Source organism: Phalacrocorax aristotelis, chromosome 5, assembly GCF_949628215.1.
Source record: "Phalacrocorax aristotelis chromosome 5, bGulAri2.1, whole genome shotgun sequence".
Classification (NCBI taxonomy): domain Eukaryota; kingdom Metazoa; phylum Chordata; class Aves; order Suliformes; family Phalacrocoracidae; genus Phalacrocorax; species Phalacrocorax aristotelis.
This window is the reverse complement of record NC_134280.1, coordinates 25433032-25456052: the sequence shown is the minus strand read 5'-3', so window position 1 is coordinate 25456052 and position 23021 is coordinate 25433032. Positions and strand designations below refer to the sequence as shown.

The 23021-nt window shown below is 36.7% G+C and overlaps 1 protein-coding gene across 6 annotated transcripts in view; it reads left to right on the top strand.

Moving 5' to 3' along the window:
• Positions 1-22167, top strand: part of LNPK (lunapark, ER junction formation factor) — a 43172-nt gene extending 21005 nt beyond the window's left edge. For 5 of the 6 annotated variants that reach the window (XM_075093527.1, XM_075093529.1, XM_075093528.1 and 2 more), the window contains 5 exons: positions 6843-7061; positions 12379-12484; positions 13183-13253; positions 14514-14684; positions 21214-22167. In XM_075093527.1, coding sequence (XP_074949628.1) covers positions 6843-7061; positions 12379-12484; positions 13183-13253; positions 14514-14684; positions 21214-21407 — 761 coding nt within the window. In that variant the 3' untranslated portion in view covers positions 21408-22167. The remainder of the gene's footprint in view (positions 1-6842; positions 7062-12378; positions 12485-13182; positions 13254-14513; positions 14685-21213) is intronic. The other variant, XM_075093531.1, reaches the window with a different exon arrangement.
• Positions 22168-23021: the final 854 nt, after the last annotated feature.

The following is a 23021-nucleotide window of genomic DNA, read 5'->3' as shown; positions in this document are numbered from 1 at the left end:
AAGCTAGTGCAGAAATCGGATATCTTCTAGATGCAAAGAATGCACAGTTCTTTAACTTATGATGAACCATTTAAAGGTGCTATTGAATAAAATAATAAAAGAAATAGAAAAAACTTGCATGTGTTTCAAGGAAGCTTTGTTTCTAGATTGCACACGCAGGCTTCAAGACTGAAAGATCTTTCCCCTGCACTCTCCCAGTAGAATGTTTGCATTAAAAATGTGGTTTGTAAATTAAGAAAAATATGCAAACAAATGATGTAAGTTTTTATTAAAGTTGAGTATAATATGCTGTAGTTAAACTGAATATCCTAGTATTAACACAATATAACACACACATGTGTTACAATACTGAAGATGCCTACAAAGATCTGTCTCAAAGTGTACTAATTTGCTGTTGTGACCAGCTCGGGCCTGTAGGGGCTGGTGCTCAAAATAAACTGCAGAATCTGGTGTGCATAATTTTCAATAAAATAAATATTGCTTTAGAGCATATATTAGAATTGTCAACTTTGTGTCTAATTCTTGTGAGTAATCCAATTATTGGGGTGTTGGTTTTGATGTGTGCAGAGCACCTGGATTTACTAACAAAGGTGCTTATATGCTGAATGGTCAAATCTGTAGTTTTGTTCTTCTTGCTTAGCTTCATATTGTCATGAAAACATTTTTAGCCCATTCTTACTTGTTGACATTGACAGTAGTAGTTGCAGTGCAGTATGTTAGCAGTAAAGCTGTTATCTCTTCTGGTGTCCTAGGCACAACAGCTTTTTCTCAAGTTTGCTCCTTACCTGTCTCTCTCATCCATTTCTGTGGCATTCATAGTTTTTTAAGGCTGAAGGGCCATTCTGACACCCTGTTCTGTTTTTAATACAGCTCATATGTGGTTGCCAAGAATTTTCTGTCATAACTGTAATGTTTAGGTAGTTTTTTTAACTCTTTATTCATCCTTCTCCTTGAGATATGTTAGAAATCGCTCCAGAAGCAGGGTGACGGATCTGTTTGTAGAATGCAAGTAATGCTGACCAGGGGATGAAACTGCCTGGAAATATGTGTTTCTATGTAAAGATCTGGAGACAACTAGCTATAAATTAAATAGGCAATGGTAAGTCTTTAGTCACTCTGGCTTTATTAAGAGATATCACCAGCATTTTTGAAACTGTTGAGGAGTTACAGGATTGTTCTCTTCCCCTCTGCACAGGCTGTGCAGCAAAGGTGACAAGTGAGTTGCTCAGTCCGAGTTAACTAATCTTGTGTGTGTGTTTACAAAGCACAGTGTGTGTGCTTTTGATCCAGGGTTCTGCATTAGTCAAAAGCAGGTTAGTTGGATGCAGCGTATGGTGTGTTGTGTTGATTTTTTGACTTAACTGTTAATAAAGGGCTACGAGGGAGATGTTCTGAGAGAGTTAGAAGTATTTCTGAGAGCCAGCCACTGTAGCCTGTGGCCTACATTGTGTGGTATAATAGGATTAGATTTGTAGGGTGGAACAGTTATTGCTGAGGAGTTTACCTACACTATATATGTTTAGGTGTTTTGTTTAGGGCTATAGGGCTAGCTGTAAACTGATCTCATGGACCTACTGGAGGGCATATTTCAGTTTAGTTTCATTTGAGAAGAATTTAAGTGCTGTTCTCTGAGACTCTGTTGTGGTGTGAACCAGGGACCTCTAAGTGGGGACACAACCGAAAAAAACGTAAAGTACACTTCTGATTCAAACACTATTCAACTTCTTTGGGTGCATCCACATTAAAGAAAGCAATTTACTTTATCCTGAATAGAAGTGCGGCTTAGCCTTGGAAAGGATTTTGGAAAATAAATGTTGTAAGTTATCATGGTTTACAGTTCGATTCAACGATCATAAGAGTCTTTTCCAACATAAATGATTCTATGATTCTATATAATTTTGTACATATGCAGCATAACTTCCTTTTTTCTCTTTTTCCAGTCTGTTCTCTAACACATTGAATTTAGAATTGTTGCTGCTTTTTATCCATGTAAAAGTGGATATTCAGACTATTGTATTTTGTAGATGCATTATAGTTCAGGAGGGACATGCTGTGTTTGGCTTTAGCTTGTGAAATTGTGGAGACGTTTTCTAAATTAATGGTTCTTGGTATGTGCAGTATCTACTTCTGTTTTTAGCTATCAAAAAACTGCTAGCTTATTGCTGTTCATGCTAAATAATGTCTGCCCAAAACAAATATTAGCTTCTGGGCAGTATTTAACTTACTGTAACTAGAAGACACCTTAATGTGCTTGTGGTGTAATTTGGTGTATGCAATATATAGAAGAATTATAGTGATTGGGAATTGTAAAATACTGTTAACAAGTTAACATTAAAGCTTCCTTGATCTTCTCTTTGCTCACTTTGGACAGAGACTAGCCAGGCAGCAGAAGTAATTATCTTGAACTCTGTAATTGGCCTGTTTTGAAAAGAGGGTAACTAATGACCAATGTGTAATCAGATTGGACAAGGTTGTGTATGAGGCAGCTGATGAAAGGTTAGTTCATTGGTATGTTTTTGACTTACCAGCTGAAAGGGAAACTTGTGCATCATGCTAATTAGTACAAAGATTTAATGTGTTACGTAAGAGTTGGGTCTCAGAAGAACAACTGGTAGTGCCCCAATTTTCATATGTATTTAGTTTTTTGTGATTTTTTTTTGACGTTCACTTCTTAAATAACTGTAGTTTTAACAGATGATTCAGATGAATCTTGAGTTTGGCATAAGAAAGGACCTGGAAATCCAGAAGGAAAGGAGTTTGAAAACTTAAGTGCAATTTTATTCAGAAATGTTTTGAGGGATAGAGTTAATGACTGTATAGTTATTCAGTACTTTGGTTGTATGAAAAGTAAGTATATATTGGCAGTGGAATAAATATTTATCAACAATGTCCTGTTGTTGATACCTGCTCCCTTCATTGTGCTAATACAACTGTTAGCAGGGCTGTATTGTAAATGAGATCACTCCGTGACTGAATTAAAAATAATGTGATAACAGATGGTTGCAAGCTGTGGGATGGGTAAGGCATGAGGGGAAAGAAAAAATTCTGGCTGGTCTTTGCCACTAAAGCCAACGAGTTATGCGAACTATATATTGACCTGCCTTGTGCTTTAGCTCTTTAAAAATGATGTATTTTTCTGTGCAAAAATAACGGCGTTTTAAAGTGAGGGAGAAATAAAATAGTTATGCCTGTAAACATGAAAGATACAGCTGTCTCACCACTGGCAATATCTTAATATTCTTTAACAGATCATACTGTATCATCAGTTGTGAGTAGTAGCCCTGTTAAGTAATGTGTCTGCTTATGTATCTGTATTGTTCAGTGCTGGTAACTACAGAATTTGGACTCCAGTGTGCTTGAAGAATAGAAGTTCTATTAAGTTATTTATCTGTCTTCACACAGTTGGTTTGCAGATGCACAGAAATCATTCAGAGAAGAAAAAAACTTGGAAAACTGCAAAACTTTGTGAAAACTGTATCAGCAGTAGCTGTATATTGTGTTTGTGTTGTGACCCAACAGACATGTTAATCAACTGACTTGTGGAACTTGAGTTACCAAAATCTGGAATTTTGCAAGAGACTTGTTATTAACATGTTACATCTTAACATAAGGCAATTTGAGAAGTATATAGGTTGTATCCAGTTACTGCAGAATAATATTAGGGCTGTTATTGTGGAAGCAGACAGAAGGTTTAAAAGGAATTAGAGGAGCTCATGGGCAGCAGGGTCCACATGTGATGATAAAATTATTAGAGAGTGCTGTACTCTAATGTCCCATACAATGGTTTATGGATTCTGGGGAGTGGTATCAGAGATGTAGGTAACAAAATCATTCAGGTTTGTGTGTTGTCGTTAAATAGCATCTACAACCACTTGAAGAGATGAAATATTAGGATGGATAGGCTATTGGTTTTGCCAAGGAGAGCATTTCTCATTTTCTCATAATGTAAGTGCTTCTGGTAACTAATATTATGTGGGGAGCAGCAGAGTGTTGGAGAGTTCTCTTAAGTAAGAAATAAGAATAGCATGAAAGCCAAATTAAATTCTAAGCGGAGGGGGAGAAAAAAAGCCTTGTGAATAACCTGGTATCATTTTGTGGAAACTAGCAATGAGTCTTGCATTCTTAACTCTGTAATGAGACTAAAACTACAGAAGCACATCACCTCTCTAATACTGACTGTAAAGTACTTGGGCTCAACATCTTTGCAGTAGCAAAGATATGGGGAAAGAGTCATTAAAGTAGCAGTAAGTTTTTAAAAATTTCAAGTCTTTTCATAGGAAGCTTGCCAAAATGACCCTTCAGAAAGAACAGGCAAAAGGGGCAAAGGTCTTGCAGGTGGCACGGAAATTGCTTAGGAATAGTGGATTATGGGCTCAGGGTAAATGTGGATATATCCGTGACCTTTTGCAACAGACTCAGAGCAGTTAAGCAACCAAAAATGACATGCTTAAGCCACATGATATAGGAAGACACACTTCAAAATGTAGAAGTAACATCCATATGCAGAAATTATAGTCATGATCTTTGACAAATTTATATGTAAAACCATAATAAAGCAGGCTTTGTAATGAAAAAGAATGAAGATTTTAGCAGTGGATTAAAACGTCTTTTCTTAGATATTTAAAATGATCTTGGAACAAGTAGAGTTAGGCTTCATATTTATCACTCTTTAAAAAAAAAAAGATCTATGCAGCTGAGAAGAGTTGAGAAAATACATACCTTTAGCTTGATTTTTTTTCTGAACCTAGTACATAAATGGAAACTATAACACAAACTTGAACATATGGTTAAATAAATCACGGGGCAGAAACAATATATTTGTAGAATAGTCATGCCTGTTGGTCAGATGGCATGAAGAGGATGATGCAATTATTCTAGTGTAGTTAGACTTGAAAGGTTACTACTAAGGCCTCTCACAAAAAGCTGTCAAAGAAGTGTCAAAGGTGAGGTTCATCATAATTGATTAAAATAAAATTTTCAACACAGGAGCAGTTTTCAAAACTAAAACAAGTGACCAAGAAAATCTTAAAGGAGTTTCTGCAACTACCTCACCAATTTATCCTGGTTTCCAGATTCTGAATAGTTTAAATAGTGAGGTGACAAACTTTACTTCCTAAAACCAAGTTAAAATACAGAATCTTCATACTCATTGGGTGATCTAACTTGGATGATAAAGTTGCCTGAAGTAAGGTAGTCATGCACATGAAGGTGTGGCAGGGGAAAACTAGTAATTTGTTCTTCTCTGTAGGAAACTGAACTAGGTGGGTTTTTAGTAAGACTCTTTGGTATCGTCAGTTAGAAGACAACTGCACAGAGTCTTTTATTATTTCTTCTGGTGTATATTAATCATATTTATCTGTACAGATAAGTAGGCAAGAACATAGCCTACGTATGTTGCAATTTTGTGGCACTAGATGTTGGTGATTTTCCAACAGAACTTTTATGTTTGACCCAGTACTTCAGTGATAGCAACTCCTTCTTAGCTAGTGTAAGCTGATGTGGCACACTCCCTGCCTCCGCCAGCCCATACAGAAACTTAGCGTGACAGTGTTGTACTTTCAGGGACAAGGTTCATGCCTTCAGACTTCAGCACACCTATCTCTCTGTAAACTGCCTGCTAAGGAATTATACTCTTCCAGCCTGACACAAAGTCAGCAGGTAAGGTCTCTCCAATCTTGGAACTTGGGGAGATGAATTTAAAGTCCAATTCTAATGTTAAATTGCATTTGTTGTAAAGTAAGACAAGCAGGCTTGTTCAAACTAACGTGGGTGCTAGACATGAACTCTGTAGTGTACTATAGCCTTAGGTGTAGGCATTCTTGAGGTGTACCTTTTGGAGACTAGGCTGTCACCTGTTAACCATGTTAATGTCTGCAGCCCTAAAATCAGGGTTACATTTCAATTTATTTGTTGCAGTAGTGTATTTCAAAGGCTCCCTAGAGGTGGTTAGATGTAGATGGGGTGAGAAATAGATGGTAGTGACTGCTGTTCTTGAGCGCTGTTCCTGGCTTGTTTGGGGGGGAAAAACTCACAGATAAATATAATGGAACTTCAGGTTTGCATTAATAATGTAATATCCAAATCTTAATATATAACACCAACTGGAATATGATCCCAGTAAATGAAAACTCTGGCTTCAGCTAAGCATAACTGAGGAAACCTGTTAAGTTTTTCTTAATAGTGATTTAATAACACCTCTGATAGTGGAGTGAGAAGAGGCAAAAAGAAGGACATGTTCGAGCAGAGCCTGTTCTTGCTTTGTGACAATCCAGGTACATGGCTTGTTGGTAGGGTTGCTGAAAAAGTGAAAAAAACTATATGATCTGAGTGAAGCATTATGTTTTCTTCTGGCTTTAGAACTGTAACTTATCCAATCTGAAATTTTTTTGATAACTCTGGGCACTTAGTCTGGATATTTTAGACGTTGACTGAATAGTTTTGGTCTCAGAAAGCTAAGTACTTGGAAGCATGTTTAAACCGTAGAGTAAAACCAGTGGTCAGTTATGTCTGTATATTGTGGTTTGAATCTAGCTATTCACATCTCCAACATTCTGCCTTAGAGAACAGAATCATAAGGTGTAGGTATCGACTAACTTTATTCTAGAAGGATTTTGCCCTAAGTATTTATCAGTTAATGATTATTGCTATTAAAATACAGTATTCTGTGTGTGGGTTTTACTATGGCAAGCTCAGCCAGGCAGCTGGTGATCTTTCGTTATAGATGTTTCTAGTTTTGTTTGACTCTGCAATTCGCTGATAGGAATAACAATATTAATGTACTTCTACTAATCTCTTGTTTATAATGCTAGATGTTACATTCAGTATGCACATGTTCTTCTCAGAAATCCGTCAGAGGACCACAGCTCAAAGAAGTGCTTCTGTGCCCCTGCCTGCGACTCCTAAACAAGGCTCTCCAAAATCACTGGTTCAGGCATCTCCTAGTCTGCAGAGAGACACATCAGCTCCGAGTGGACCCCCAGAAAGAACTGTTGTGCCATCCTTGCAGTCAAATGTTTTACCAAGACGGCCTGGATCCCCTGCTACTTCAGTGCCTGGAATGGGTAAACAGAGCACTTAATTTTATTTACAGTTTATATTGTTTTCTCTGGTTACCAATAAAATAGGCCATTTTTAGACAGTATGGAAATGGCATTTCATTTGGAAATAGCAGAGCAGTTATCTGATTAAGCAAGAGCTCCATATTCAATTAGCCATAACTCTTTACAGCTGGCACCTTTTGATGCTGAAACCTATTGCCTGAGCTCATTTAACTGTTATGGCTTCTTTGTTTAAATGGCAATAAAACTTTGCAGTACTCTGTAGTCAACAATATAGCATACCTTTTTACGTTCCTAGTTTAGAAGAGCTCTACACTTATATAAATCAGGTACAGAGGAGAACACTTTCAGAATACATTCATGTTTCTCACTAAACCCTGCACGTTTTTTAACATGCATCTTGACATTATTTAAACTTTTATGCTAGGAGGTATAGTCATGCAATCTGTACTCATAGATTTAAGTGTAAAATACCAAATACACCAGAAAAGTTGTCTATGTTGTGGCTGAGTTCTTCTAAAATAGCATTGTTATTTTGGTACAAGAATCAAAAGTTTAGCAACAGGTTGAAATCTGGTAGAAATGAGTGCTCCTTAAAATTTTGTTTCATATCCTGAAAATGCTTTTTGCTTGATTTTTGTCTTGGTGTTCAGATGGGATGCTCTTTATTGAATAGAGTATGAACTAAATTCCATAGGAGGGATAGCAAAATCTGAGAGTTGAACAAGGAAGCGTGGTTCTCATTCTCCTCATGGATGGTAAAGCTGTGTATGGGTTAGCGCCAGGCCTTTCATTTGTTGCAGGATGTCTGGCAAGTTGGATCACAAGGCAAGAAAAGAAATGAAATGCTGCCTTGAAAACAGAAGGGATGCAACTTGCCAAGAATCTTTTGAGCACCACTGTAATGTGGAATAGTTCTTTGCTCTTTATATTGTGGTCAAGAATATTTTTCTCTGCCCTGTGTTCCTGATCTTTAACTTTGACTTACAAACTGTATGTCCTTGCTTATTAACTTCCATGATACAATCTAAGAGTAGGACTATAAGTAACATATTGACTCCCAGTCTCTTAATGGAAGGTCTTGGGCAGTTGAATGGTAAAATAACTGTTTGTGTTTAGTGTAGTGGAATAAACTTGTCATGAAAAGTTGTGGTCACTCACTTCTCTGCAGAGTCCATTAAGCCTTATTTTTGTTAGTTATTGTTTACCTGTATTATGAAACTGCTAAATTGTTTTTATTAGTGAAGTGGACTGTAAAGGCAATTTATTAGTAAGTCTTGATTATCTTGAAGTACCAGAAATCAGCTCCTTGTACCAGGAAATTGGTCATTTGGTTACAAACAATGTTTACTGAAACCTGCTTACTGGAAATTCCTTGAGTTCAAAATTGTGTGCTGCTTGTTATTTAAGAAGCTGTCTATACAATAAAATAATATCAGCTATATTATAGTTTTATTCTTAGGGGAAGATTCAGGCATGTTAAATAAACTCAATGAAATTCAGCCTTTACTGCAGAAATAGTTTAGAGGAAGAAGAAAAAATTAATGGACTTGCTTGAAAGGACAGTTGCCAAGCCTGTTAATTAAAATATTTAATGTAGTTTTTGTGATAGTGCTTCATAGGTACATATTTTTTTCCACTAATAATTGATATTTTGACCAAATGTGTCATAGATGGCAATGGAAGATGCCACAATTGTCACTTATTGCGGAAGCCCTGTTTTCCCTTGAATTTCCCCAAACCTTTCAGGCATATAAAATCTGTCATGTAGTTGTGGTGAAAAGTACGTAAATTCAGGATCTGTAAGAGTAATATCGTTGTGTCTAAGTTTATGCATGGCTTGCAACAAATATGAATAGCCTTAATTATCTCTACTTTGAGAAGATTAATAATTCATTTTCATGATACTATATTTTGTGAGGAGAATCAATTTAATGTGCATTACCACAGAGCTCCCATATGTTTGAAAATTAATAACCAGCAGGTAGTTGAGAGTTTGCCAGGCTTTGCAGAAATGACCAGTCTTTCAACAATGATTGCTTTTGATGTTTATATTAATTACTAGTGTCCATAACAGCATGAGAACTAAGATGGTTGGTCTGAGTTATTAGTAGGCAGGTAATTGAAGTTGTTCTTGGAGCATGTTGTGATGTTTCATTCTTAGGTAACTTTATTTTTTACCTTGTTTATTAACTTCTACAATCTTTTCATGTATTGGTGATATACAGATCATATGAAAATGTGGTGTTCTGAATATAGGGCTAAATACACCTTTGAGTGTTAGCCAGTATTCACAAAATTATTCTAGAGTTTTAACTTTATTGCAGATAATATCAGTGCTCCAGATCTTTACTTCACACCTATGTCAGATGTTCTCCACTCACTTTTTTTTAATGGAAGTATTGGGTCTTTCAGGTTTTAGTGAAGCTTTAGCGAATGCATTTTGCCTGAACTCGTCTCTGGACAGCTCTTTCAGAATCTGTAAAATGAAGCATTAGGTCCAGTTTATGTTGTACTGAATTTGTTCTGCCTTGCTGCTGTGAGGGTTTTCTTTGGGTTCCTGCTTGTTAATGGAATACAGCAATAACTTGGGAATGCATTCACTGATTGATATCTCCTGAACCTAGTTCTCTTGCTTGTGAAAATAAGGGTTATTTTAAAAACATTTTTGTTGAGCATTAAGGTGTTTTTTGTGCTTATTGAAGGGTTGTAAATTGCAGTAGTGTGTCAGGGGAGGTTTAGATTGGATATTAGGGAAAAACTTCTTTACTGAAAGAGTGGTCAAGCATCAGAACAGGCTGCTAAGATGGTGGAGTCACCATCCCTGGAGGTGTTTAAAAAAAAAAAAGGTGTAGATGTGGCACTTCAGGGCATGGTTTAGGAGGCATGGTGGTGTTGGGTTGACAGTTGGACTTGGTGATCTTAGAGCTCTCTTCCAACCTTAATGATTCTATGATTTTTCTGACCGAATTGTATTGTGCTTGTAAAGATTAGGGCAGTCCATATAGGTCAATTATCCAGTATTGATGAGAGGTGTTTTGAAAGGCTGTGCTGTTAGAAATATTGCAGCGTTAATGGCAAGATTAGTCTCATGCTATGTGTAGGACTTCGAGGGCACTACTGAAAATGTTTGATTCCTACAGTATTTCTGATGTTTGCCATAGCAGATGGAGGTTAGCTGTACATGGCATTCAGCTTGAGGTTTACCATAATGTAGCACATTCTGCCATAAGTTAGTCTCTTACTCTTTTTTTCTTTTTTGCTCCAGTCTGTGAAGGTTAAAAGGTAGAAGGCTTGAGACGGTAATTTCCGGTGGGTACATTTAATGGTATATTTAAACTAAAAGCCTTATCTTGGATCACCTTATCAAATAGTAAGACTTGCTGTGTTGTCTTTGCCTGTGTATGCTCTGAGGCACATGTTATTTCTGTGCATATGTTTATGAAAGAGTATAGGTTGGGTTGGAAGCTATGGCTGCGCGTGTCCTGGTGCTGTCTGCAGCTAAGGTGCTACAAGAAAGCTAAATCTGTCTTCTGAGAACCTTGAAGTCCACTGTTTTTTCTATGGTATCTTTCAATTAAATGTCCTTCTGAATGAGTTTAACTTGCCAACAAACTCTACTTTTGGTAGTCCTTTATTTAGATTTTTAAAAAATCCTTTTTGCCTCTTCAGGCAGTGGGTTTAGTTTGTTTTACCCTTTAGCTTCATCTTTGTTTACTGGGCGTTATGGGGGATTCTGTGAAACACATTTTCCTGAGAAAAATACTGGGAGCATACAGCAAATTGAAAAAAAGGATTGAAGGCTGAATTTGTGGTCACTAAAAGCCTCTCTTTTAAGCCATGCCTCTTCTATACCTATTTTTACTGGATATAGTGAGAATAGCTACAAGCCAGAACTCTTCCCTGAGAAAACACAGGTTACTTTTTGAGCCTTGAGAATTCTACTTCTCGAATAAAATATACTTAGTTCTTGCATGGCTTCAGATTACCATATGCTCATTTCAGTACAAAACCTGCAAATATTAGTTGAATTTTTTTGTCTAACCTTCTTAACTATCTTGAGCTTGAGTAGGACTTTTGCATTATTACAAGTAATTTTGTTGTTGGGTTAAACTAAGTCTTATCCACCTGGTTTCATAATTTTGTCTTCAGGTGACTTGAAGCTGACAATTTTATTCCAGTTTCAGAGTTCTGAAAGGACGGGTTTGTTGTCCTACTCAAGCATCCTTTTTGTGGCCTTTGAAATTAATTCATAAAGGTTGCATGGAAATACATTTTAAGTGTCCCCCTCACCCCCGAGTGCTCACTTAATTATCTTGCATTCAAGACTATCTCTCTGGTATCTGTTTGAAAGTACTGTAACTTAATATCTCCTGTGCTTGTGTAAAATGTCTCTTGGCCAGGTGTGTAGCCTTGGGAAGAAGTTCCAGATACTTAGTTATTTGAATGGTCACATATGAATGATTCAGACTTAGTTTCTTACCAAATTGTGTGTTGTTCATTATGCCTATCATGTTCTAAGGCTAGAAAGGTAAACATGATAACTCAAAGCTACATAAATGGAAATTGGCAGCTTGCAGTGGTCTTGTACAATTGACCAGATGTTTTTTAAACTTTGTGGAAAGACAAGTTTGTGCCACTGGTCTACTTCAACTGCCATATGTAAACAGAGGTGAAAAGGGTGGTACCACCTACTAAAGTTACCTGTTCTTAACGGAGTTTATTTTGATAGTAGTTTGCTAAACACATGAGATCTGAACAGTGGCCTTCTGCCTTCTTTGACTAAGCATAAATATGAAAATATCCAACTTTGCATAAAACATGGGATTACCAAAATGCCACACTGAGAGAATGCTCATGCAGTATAGTAATTACACAGAAACCAGTGGGTGCTTCTTAGTAACATCTTTAGTTCTTCTACTGTTGTAATTGATTTTACCAGATTTATTGGTGTAAACTTGAAGTGCTGAATATGCAGAATTGAGAGTATATGAACAAAACTCAAATAAGTTTTCTTTGAAAAAGCCTCTATTTGTGAGTGATTGTTAAATACTATTGATGCCTTAAGTTCATTGGAAATTATAAATTTAATTACATATCCAAGGTGTAAAAGTAGTGTAATTTAATAAGATCATAAGCTAAAGTAGCAAAAGAGGAACTTGTGCATTTAAATCTTACAGCTTTCCTAGTGGACTAAGAAATATGGCCATGTATATTAAGTAGATACAGTTATATTAGTACATTAGCATACACAGTGAAATATCAAATTATATATAAATAATATAGTTGCAAATAATTGACATAATTCTTGTCTTCCTAGGTCTTCATCCTCCAGGCCCTCCTTTAGCAAGGCCTATTCTTCCACGAGAAAGAGGAGTTGTGGATAGAGTTATTGAATATTTGGTTGGCGATGGTCCTCAGAACAGGTAAAATCTTGCTAAAGAAGATACCTAAACAGTTGAGAGAAGAGCTTCTTAAGTTTTTAAAATCAGGTCAAAGTGTTAAGGTTAAAAGAATTGCAAATTAATCTGTCTGAAATTTTCATAATGAAATGGTCCTTTCTCAGTGCTTTGCCTGAAATCGCTTTGTAGGAAAAAAATAGTAACATTTTGACAGAATTAACCTCTGCTTTGTGTGGTATTAGCCATGTGATACAAAGAAAAATCTATACTCAAGTGGGTGAATGAATTATATTTTGAACTAAAAAAAAATTAAAATTTATTATCTTAGTAGTTTATCTTTATTACCATTATAAATGCTTTCAAATTGCCTTCAGAACTGTCCAAACATACCAGAACTTCCATCTTAACCACGGTCACTCTATGTATTGACTGTATTCTAATGAGATGTAAACTTAATTTGGATGTTATTTTCTGACAGTGATATTAAAAACATGTTGAACCATGAGGTTTAAATTGTAGCGAAGAATGCTTCACTGGTTTTAAACAACTTTGAAAACTATTATTTAATGCAGATTTAGTTTGCTTTAAATGATAATTATTTCACTGTGGAAAACACTTTTAAAGGTAAATAAGCTATTAGTCAATATCTAAAGTAAAGTGTGTCTCAATTCAGTGTGTTATTACTCAAAGGTATGTAATTATATATTATTCATGTTTTCTAGGTATGCCCTTATATGTCAGCAATGTTTTTCTCACAATGGTATGGCTTTGAAAGAGGAGTTTGAATACATAGGTAAGAGCTAGTCTGTGGTAGACTCTCTAGTAGTTGGCTTGTGTTTCATAACTAATATGCATCATACATTATTTTGGTTGCAGTTAAGTACTTCACTGACACTGTCAAATGCCACTTCGTATGGGAACAGTTTTATGGTAACTTATTACTCTGTACTTTAAGATTCACTTCAAGACTTAGAAGTACTTCATTGCAACCTTCAGGCCAAGGATTTCATGTGTAGAAAACTATTCAGTAGAAATAAGCCTCCTCCAACACATCCCTGAGAATTGCTACTGGCTATGAATGGTTCTCAGAAGGGTTTTATGCTGAGAAACTATCTGACATTAAAGCATGCCTCTTTTACCAGAACTTAAACAAACTTTTGCTTTGGCAAGAAGATCTTGGGGAGGTATCAGAAAATGAGTGGGAACAAGCCCTAGGGGGCTATATGTGAATTTATGGCTGACAGTAACTTAAGACAGATGCAGCTCTTTATTGAACACAGATGTCTTATTTTGCCTCCTTTCTACCACAAGTGTAAGCCTGATGCCGAAGAAGACTTCAAGATTCCCTCATTTCTATTTCATTTTGTTTTGCTTGATTTTATGAGTAAATACATAGAATTATAAGAATAAGCTGAACATTTCCCATGGAACCAAAGATAAGTAGTCAATATGTCATCTTAGCTTGAGTTCACAATTCAACTGTGCAAGAAATTGCCACTTCCCCCCGGCCTTGGGGGGGTAGATGTGTTTAACTATTAAGTGGTATCCAGTACTTATCCAGAACAAAACTGCCTGTTCTTAATTAAGCACAACTGGAGCAGAATGTTCCTCAAAAAGCAATGTGAGACATGCTGCTTGTAGAATCCATAGCATCCCTTTACTCAAAGGGTGAGGAAAGTGGCATCATAAGGTGGGGGAGGAAATAATCTGCCAATTTAATTATTTTGTAGGGAAGAATAGAAGAACACCATGTGGCAACATCTTGTATTGAATTGCATTATTTTGTTCATTGTGGTCAAATCTTTCACAGTGGTGGGCAGTACTTGTAAGTGCAGCAGAGCTGAGAGCAAACAGGTTTTTGAGAAGCAAACATATGCTGAAGTTAAAAATGGGGCTATATGGAACAGCTTGTGTAAATTTGATGGAGGTACTCTCAGGTACTGATAGACTTCTAATTTTCTGTTTTTAGTATTTTGGACAGTCATAGTGTAGGAATAAAGGTGAAATGTGAAATTAATTAGTGAGGCTACTTGTTGAGTGTGCTTTTCTGTAGCATTTAGGTGTGCTTACTGCTTTTTCCTGAATCCTGCAAGAAGAACTAGACCTCAGGCTCCACGGCTTCCAGACTTCAGTTTTGAAAAAAAGCAGTCTACAATATTGCAATCTGAAACTGAGCCTCTAGAACCTAGAGAGAGAAAGCCCCAGGAGACTCAACAGACAGAAGGTATGTGCTAATCTCATGAAGTCTGCTCTTTTTTTAATGTCTAATGAAATCCCCCTCTGTATTCTAGCTCTTCGTCTAGGTGAGTTTTTATAAGACTAAGGTCTCAACACTGGAACAGGCTTTCTAGTGAGGTGGTCAATGCCCCAAGCCTGTCAGTGTTCAAGAGGCATTTGGACGATGCCCTTAATAACATGCTTTAACTTTTGGCCAGCCATGAATTGGTCAGGCAGCTGGACTTAGATGATCATTGTTGGTCTCTTCCAACTGAAATAGTCTATTCAACTTCATCGTGGGTGCAGTTTATATTTTTTCAATTCTTCTTGTCCCTGCTGCTAGCTTAGCTTGTTGATGCTATTGTCTTCTGTCCTGTGCCTTAAAATTTCTTAGGCAATGTCTCATGCAAATCACGGCATATCAAAAATTTTCACTCTAATGTTACTGATAAACAGGTAGAAAATAGCACTGTAAATTACAGAAATAGTTAAGAAAGGAGTATGTCCCTAAGTGGTTAACTTTCACTGTGTTCAGCAGGTCATTTGATTGAGGTGTGTTGGAATTTCTGCCTTTGTTCCTTTTGCTGTTTTCCTCAGGGCAGGAAAATCTAGTAAAACTGCCTTGTTTAAAATCAGGGAGTTCAAAGACAAATTGTCAATTTTAATTTAACGTAGTTCCTTTTGAGACGTTTTATAGTCTGCAGATACAGTAGGCATCTGGTGTACAGCCAACAGGAAGATGCAATGTTCTAAAATACTCCAGAAATTATAATTAGAGAATCTCCAGTTAGATGTGCTATTGAGTACTTGATGGGACTTTACCTTAGTTTAAACAGGGATCATGGAGGGAAGCTATCAAAGAGAGTGTACAGCCCTGAGATTCAGGCTAGAAACACCGTGTGTGGGGAAACTCTCAGTGTAACAGAAAGAATGTTCCTGCTTGATTATCTTTAACAGGGCGTACAAAATGACATTGGCCTTTACTTTCTGGCATGGAAAGGCTGCACGAGACTGGTAGAGCAGTCATCAAACTGTAGCCATCTCTGGGTGTGGTCTGGTGTGGGTACATATAGGGAAAACTTGCTTTCTTCCTGTGCCATACTATACTCTTACTCCATTGAAAGTACTATTACTAACATGAGAGTAAGACTGAAATCAGATGCATGAAGCTAAGATGATGCAAATGTCATCTTTGCCCTCAAATGATCTGATCATCTTTTCAGTGAGTGGAGGGTAGGTTAGTAGCTTCTTCTCTGGCTACTTTTAAAGTTAGAAGATTCTTCTAGAAGAGACAACATTTGTTACTGGGGTCTTCAAAACTCTGTTTATTTCTTCTGCATGAATCAAATGGGGAAGTCCTTCAGCTCTTGGAGGTGTGTGCCTCGAGGGCTTCTGAGTAGTATCCATAACTGCAGGTTTTTAAAGGTTTTTGGGGGTGGGTGGGTGCTAATTAAGTTGGTATTATTGAAGGAAATGCTTATCAAACTACGCCTTTACTGGGTCTGTGCTGCTGAGTCAGTTTATAGATGTTGTAAAAAATGTAAAACCTTAAGAATTAGTGTGAGGCTTTCATTAGGCACTTGAGATGTTGAAGTGGAAATTGTGCAAAATTTTTGCTGCTAGGAAGTGTATGGTGAAATTTTTCGAGAGACATAGGAAATAAGTAACTGGTATGCTGACTTTTGGTTTTACCTAGCTTAAATATCTGATCTTTTCTGAATATTTAATCTCCAAGATTACATAAACCATTCTGTTTTGATAATTAGTAAGCAGCCAGAAATAGAGTATGTGTTAATATTTTACACAACTAATATCTGAGAAATGTGTTGTTGATGTAGAAGAGGCCAGCACTGTATCAGTTTGTCACTGTGCATTAACTGCCTGCGACTTGCCACTAAGTAATCTCTTACAAATGAGAAAATATCTTTTTCAGTAAATCACTTCTTTCATCAGAATGCTAATTTGAAACATAACTGCTTACAGGCAGTTGGGCTTTATTAATAAATGAATATATTCCTTGATTGTAAGTTTAAGGTATAAAGCTATCACTGAGGTATAACTCTGGGGAAGGCTTTTGTTCACTACAGTAATATAGCTGCTGTCATAGCAAGAATAGAGAATATCTTCACTTGCAGATATAGACAAACATTAACATCAGGAAACCAACTTCACCACAGTGTTGACAGCACAGGGAGATCCAACTCTTATCTGTAACTCATTTAAACCGTAGCTGTATAGCTCAAAGAAACTGCAAGCTAATGTGGTACAGAAGTGCTATAAATATTTTTTTACCAGTCAGCTACTTTTACTAATGAGTAGAGCATGAAGCTGAATCTTTTTTCAGTTGTGTGCTTATGCAGTGACAAGCATGTTACATGCAACTCCTGTGGATAAGAGATCTGAAGAATGGTTATGGGGAGTGCTGTTCACACTGAACCTTGGATTTTTTTAATTCTCTGGAAATACGGAGTCGTCAGCTGTCAGTATGATGCAGATTACTGACACGAACATCATGCTTCCTTGTTCAGCAGAGTAACTCGGGAATTTATTACCAGAATGAAACTATGTCCATCAGTTCTTTCCTTAACTTTTTCTTAAATGGCTCAATCTTGAATCTTTTTCATCAAAGGCTAGTCAGTTCTCTTAGAAGTATTAATGTTTGGATCGTACCGAAAAAGCCATCACTAATCACTCTTATTCTCTTGATTAATTTTGCCTTGCCTGTATTTGGTACTGTTATGCTGCGTTCTTGATTCAGGTTTAGCATTTAGCAGTGTTTTGAAGGTTGAAACAAAATCTGACTGCTTCAGTGTTTTGTGGTGAATATCTAGTGCGGATGTTCAGATATATTCATTAGATGCCTTTGAACTTCAGATTTCACCACGGTGGTCAGCACTTTTTGGAGACAGCTTCCTGTGTCTCCAGATTTTCATGGAATTCCTTGACAATCTTGATGAAATACTTAATGATGATTCAGTGCTATGTCATTTTCAAGGATTCTTGGAATACAGCAACTGCTACTTTATTTGAAAGGCGTTCCATTTAAAAGGCAGATGCAGAAACTTGGTTTGTTCAACAGAAGTGTTCACAGTAATGCTGTCCTCCAGAAGTAATGCTGATTCAAATGTGTGCCTATTTGAGTTTTACCGAAAGTAGAACTTTGCTTTGGGTGAGTGTTACAGATGGAGCAGAAACTTCCAGCTAGGAATAAAACTGGTTGAGGACAAAGCACTGAGAAATAAGCTTGAGTATTTTTTCTGGTTAGAATGGTCTGAGTTTAATGTGTGTGGTGGGTTTTTTGGTGTGGTTTTTTTTTTTTTAAATGGACTGGAGTAATTTTGTCTTTCAGATATTTGGCTTGCTTTTTTACCAAATATGCTTTACTTTCTTAGGACAGTATGAGCCCACTACATTTTTTTTGTAAGCAATTGTTTCCTTTCAAAGATGTGAGTTTCTGCTTGCTGTGATCTTTCCTTAGTTCAGCTAATATGGCTTGAGTTTAGTGACTTGCAAACAAGTTCTTTTCGTTTAGAAATATATTGTTTCCAGTCTACCACAGTTCAGTTTTGCTAAACAATGTAGCTTGCCTTCTTGGTAGGATGGAAAGGGTACAGGGAATCAAATGCTATGCTATTATCTGGCTTCTTTTTCAAAATCTTCATAATAGCTTTCTGTGATATTAAAACCATGAACACAGACTATAAGGAACATGCGCTTCACCAAAGATATTTAAGACACATGCAACTGTGTGAAAGTCAGTCCTAATGGGGTGCTGCAGTAGTGAAGAAAACTTGTCCCAAAGGTCTTGAAAGTACAAGTAACTATATTTTAGTGGAATTATTTTTGTACCATATTTTGTGAATTTCTGCTTAAGACATACACATTCTACTTAAATTAATAGTGATGCATTATTGTGATTTCACTGGTTATACAGTGAAATGCCACTTGTTGCGAGAATAGCTGACTACTTAGTGTGAAGCAGATATGCTTTCTAAGTGCTGAGCATTAAGTAGGAGTGTTGGGGGGGAAAGGCAACTGCTGTAGCCAGGAGCAGGTTTTTAAAAGTTGCATTAATATAGCTCTCAAACTTGCCTCAGACCAGCATTGGGCTCTTTGTGGTTGAGATCATGTATGTGTAGCTACATTCTTCAGTTAAATCATGGATTAAGGACACTAATTTTCTTTCGTCATCTTAAGTTTATGGTCAGGGCTTTCTCTTGTTAGCTACTGCTCTTGCAATAACTTAAATCATGCAATATTGAGATCAAGTTGACTAGGCAAGCTTTCCATTAATCAGTGTGTCTAAAATGGAATTGGTGTAGAAGTTTAATGAATGTCAGTCATGTTTATAGTTGGAGTTAGTAGCACCACTTGCTATGATTGCCCTGACTACTCATTTAAAGGACCTACTCTTTAGTTCTTTAAGTTTGTCAGACTTAATTATTAGAACAAAATTTTCCATGTAAGTTTGTTTTAACTGTATATTCTGGAGAGTTTCACTAAGTCTAATCAAGAACAGGGTGAAGGGAAAAGCCATATACCAGACAATTTTTTTCTTAGAGGAGCAGTGTCTCCATATGTTCTAGAATATAAAATTGAAGGCAGCATCCTTCTGTTCCTTTGAATATAGAATATTAGAACATGCATTTGATCAGGATTTCTCCTTTTCATTAGAAGCTTCTACTTCTGCTAGTGGCTGACTGTCCCTGGGGTTGTCCTCAAACCTGTAGATGCTTGGCATCCTTCTCATCAGACTGAATAATCTCTTTACCTTAATAAGACTGAAAACACTTCTCCAGGGTGCTAACCATCATTCAGTTGAGGACTGCAGAACTGAAACTGTAAATAAGTAATGGTTGGGCTATGCTACAAATGTGTTGAGAGGGCATGGAGTTGTCTCTTCCTCACATCCTATACTTTCTTTGACTCAAGCCTGAACAGCAGCAATAAAGGAGGAATGTAACTCAAGTGTGGAGGGTTTGTAGCAGGAAAAGGCACAAACTTATTCATAGAATTTGAGGCGGAAGAAAAAATGGAGAGATGAGACAGAAAGAAAACTGACAGTTGGGAGATAAAGATTGAACACAGGCTGGGATGGGATCAAGATGGAAATTGAAGGGCAGGAAGGGAGAGTGGGATAGTCTGGAAAGAAAGTGGGAACATTAATTTGCTTGGGCAGAAATAGGAGGATTGACCATCTGACAAATGGCTCCAGAGAAATTTTGGGACAAGAAGCCAGGGCAGGTGTTGAGCAGCCAATGATTGAGAAAGCAGGGAAGGAAGCTGAATCGGGAGGTGAGTCAGCTGCAGACTTGCTAAGATGGAAGATCAAGCCGGAGGAAGAAATGGAAAAGCTGGGCTGCACTGGGCAGTCTGAAGTGGAGTCTGCAACTAGCTAGATGGAGCTGTGTGTGGGAAGAGGGGTCTTGAGTTCTGGTGACAGAGGGCAGTTGTGCCAGGTCTGCTGGACAAGGGTGTGCAGCAGCTACTCTTGTACATCATGACCCAAAAGGATGGAGTAATGGTTCTAAAACTTCCAGGCTTGCTTGAATTCTGTGAATATCAGCCTGAAGTAGTCAGATTAGTTTCAGACACCCAACATGTTTTGATAAATATGGAATTACAAACATGTATAAGGTTAACATTTTTGAGCTGTAACTTTACATCAGTTTTGCAAACTGTTTGCCAGCACAGTATGCATTAATGCTGTATAGTATTGACTAATACTAGTCAATAAATAAACCGCTATCAATAGTACTCTCTTACACTACCTTTGTGTCATTTAGTGCAACACTTAGTGTTCAGTTTTTCAGTGCTTTTGCTTACTTCAGTATGTGACTCATTTCTCATATGCTACTGAAATCCTGTTGTGAAGCTAGAATTTACTTCTTTAGAAATAGTACTTATGAGAAATATTTTTTCATCTTCAAAGTATGCCTATTATCAAAAACTCCTTTCCCAGATTGAGAGTAAAGATAATCCTCTGTATCCTTCCTACACTTCCTGTGGGAAGATAGAGAATACACAGTAATCTTCATTGGCTGTCTTGAGATGTTGAGAACTAGATAATTCTAATCTTTTTTGTTTTCTGGCTCCTTATATTTGAAGTAGTTTCCACCAAATAGAATGTTTAGGTTCTGTGTGCAGATTGAAGTCTTACACAAAAATACAGTTGGTAAAATTTCCATTACCAAGCACAAAGAAGCTAGATTACTGTCATTCTTATTTCTGGCACTGTCTCACATTAATGAACAAGCTTAGAAAGATTCTGTTGAGGGTAAATATATACAAATAATGGTATTTTCATAGTGGGGTCTGAACTCTTTTCCATAGTATTTTCTTTTTTTCTTAAATTTTACAAGTTTTATCTGTGACCCTCTTGTTAGAAAAATAATAGGTTTTAGCAGTTGAGCACTTCATGCAGTGACTAGTCAAAACCTGTGTGTGATTGCAAAATGTTATTTTGTTTGCTTTTTAAGAATATTAACTACCTCTTATTTCTGGGAATGGTTATTTCATCATGTTTCTTTTAACAGAATCTGAAGAAGACATGGCTCAGATTGTTGAGACAAATGAGACTGATGATGAAGCACCAAGTCCTGAGCAGCTAAATGATAAGCAAGCTGAAGAAGTTGAAAAAGAGGCAGAAAATATTTTGACAACTGAAGACTCTGAAATAGAGTCTATTTCAGCTGAACAAAGTGAAGAATCTTTAATGAAAGCAGAATAAAGTACTACAAGTGCCTTCTGTAGCTAGTTTTTAGCTTTGTTCATGCCTGTTGTTACTATTCAGGTGAGCTTTTTTTAATGGTACAACTTAAAAATCTCGCTTGAGCTTAAACTGCCTCAACTGCCACAGTATGTCAAGGCTATGTGTAAAAGTGAGTATTGTAAATTAAGCATGTGTCTTTAAGTTAACACACAGAATGTGTAGTTGGTTGAAGTCTAACAGTTGTACCCGTCATTCAGTTTGCATATTTAAAAACTTAAAAGTATAAGCTTTGCTAAGGATGACCTATAATTTGACATCTCTCTAGCTGTCACACAAAGAGCAATTACTGGCAGTGACTGACCTAGTAAGTTTCGTCTAGTGAACTTAAGATACTTTTTAATGCTTCCCTGTTAAAATGAATGGAGTACATTTTAAATACACAAATGTTTACAAGCTAAAGTGTCATCTGACGTTTGACTTAAGCGTATGGAAGTGTCATTGCAGTGGTGTTAATGTTATTCATTATCTAACTTTTTGACAGAATTCAGTTAAATGGCACTCAGATAAATGGCATCTCCTTTGGTATTTGCATTGCAGATGAACCAGAGGCACGTACATACAAAACTGTTTTGTGTTTACATAAAATATAGAAAGTATCTGCACTTGATTGTACTTGAATACAAAGCACTATTTATACCTGTACAATAATGACAAGATATAAGTGAATTTTGTGCCTTTGTGTATTTTGTTAAAGGAAAATAAAGACATCTAGCAGCAATACTTGCTTTGTGATTCCTAAAACTGAAGAGAATTTCTGCTCTGCTGTATGCAGCTATTCCGCAATTACTCTGCGGAAGTTCAGAAGGAATGACATCTTAAAAGGAGCATGTCTATATACAGCTAAGGTGGTTTTGACAGAATAGAAATAGATCCCTGATCAACAGGGGCATGTGCGTTTGCCCAAAGACTTTCCTAACAGTGCCTAATGTATGTTGAAACTAGTTATTATTAAAATTACAATGAATATTTGCTGCTGGATTACTGAAACTGTACTTTTTTTCATTGTATAGCTTTTCAAGCTAGGGACACGTGTTGTACATTTCCTGTTAAATATAACAGTTGGGAACCTGGACTAGAATTTTTCTGGTGCCTGGAAGTGAGGTACCTAAACCAGATTTTTTAAAAATAAATGCTGACCATGTGTAACTTGGTTGATTTAGCAGTAGTTCCAATAACAGTTTTATTGTGTGTGGTGTTCTCTGTGCACCTCTCTGTATAGAGGGAAGGAGAAACTTCAAAAATGTTTTTTTAATCTACTCTCTTGGTCCCAAAGTGAACTGGTTTTACAGTGTAAAGGCAGCAAAAAGCTAAGTCATAGTAGTTCAAAAGCACCCTACAAGAACAACATGTTTCTAAATGTAACCTTAGTATCTGTGTCTTTATATGAGACATAATTATTATGTGAACAGCAATGATTAACTTTCTTTTCCAAATAAAGCATCTATTTTCTGATTCTTTGCGGTTAGTTTTGAAGGTCAACCCTTACATCAGTCAGAATCAAGTTTGGTCTTTATTTAGGTAAATGAGGAAACTTTTGTCTGGTTCACTAACTAAATTGCAATTCATATTTTA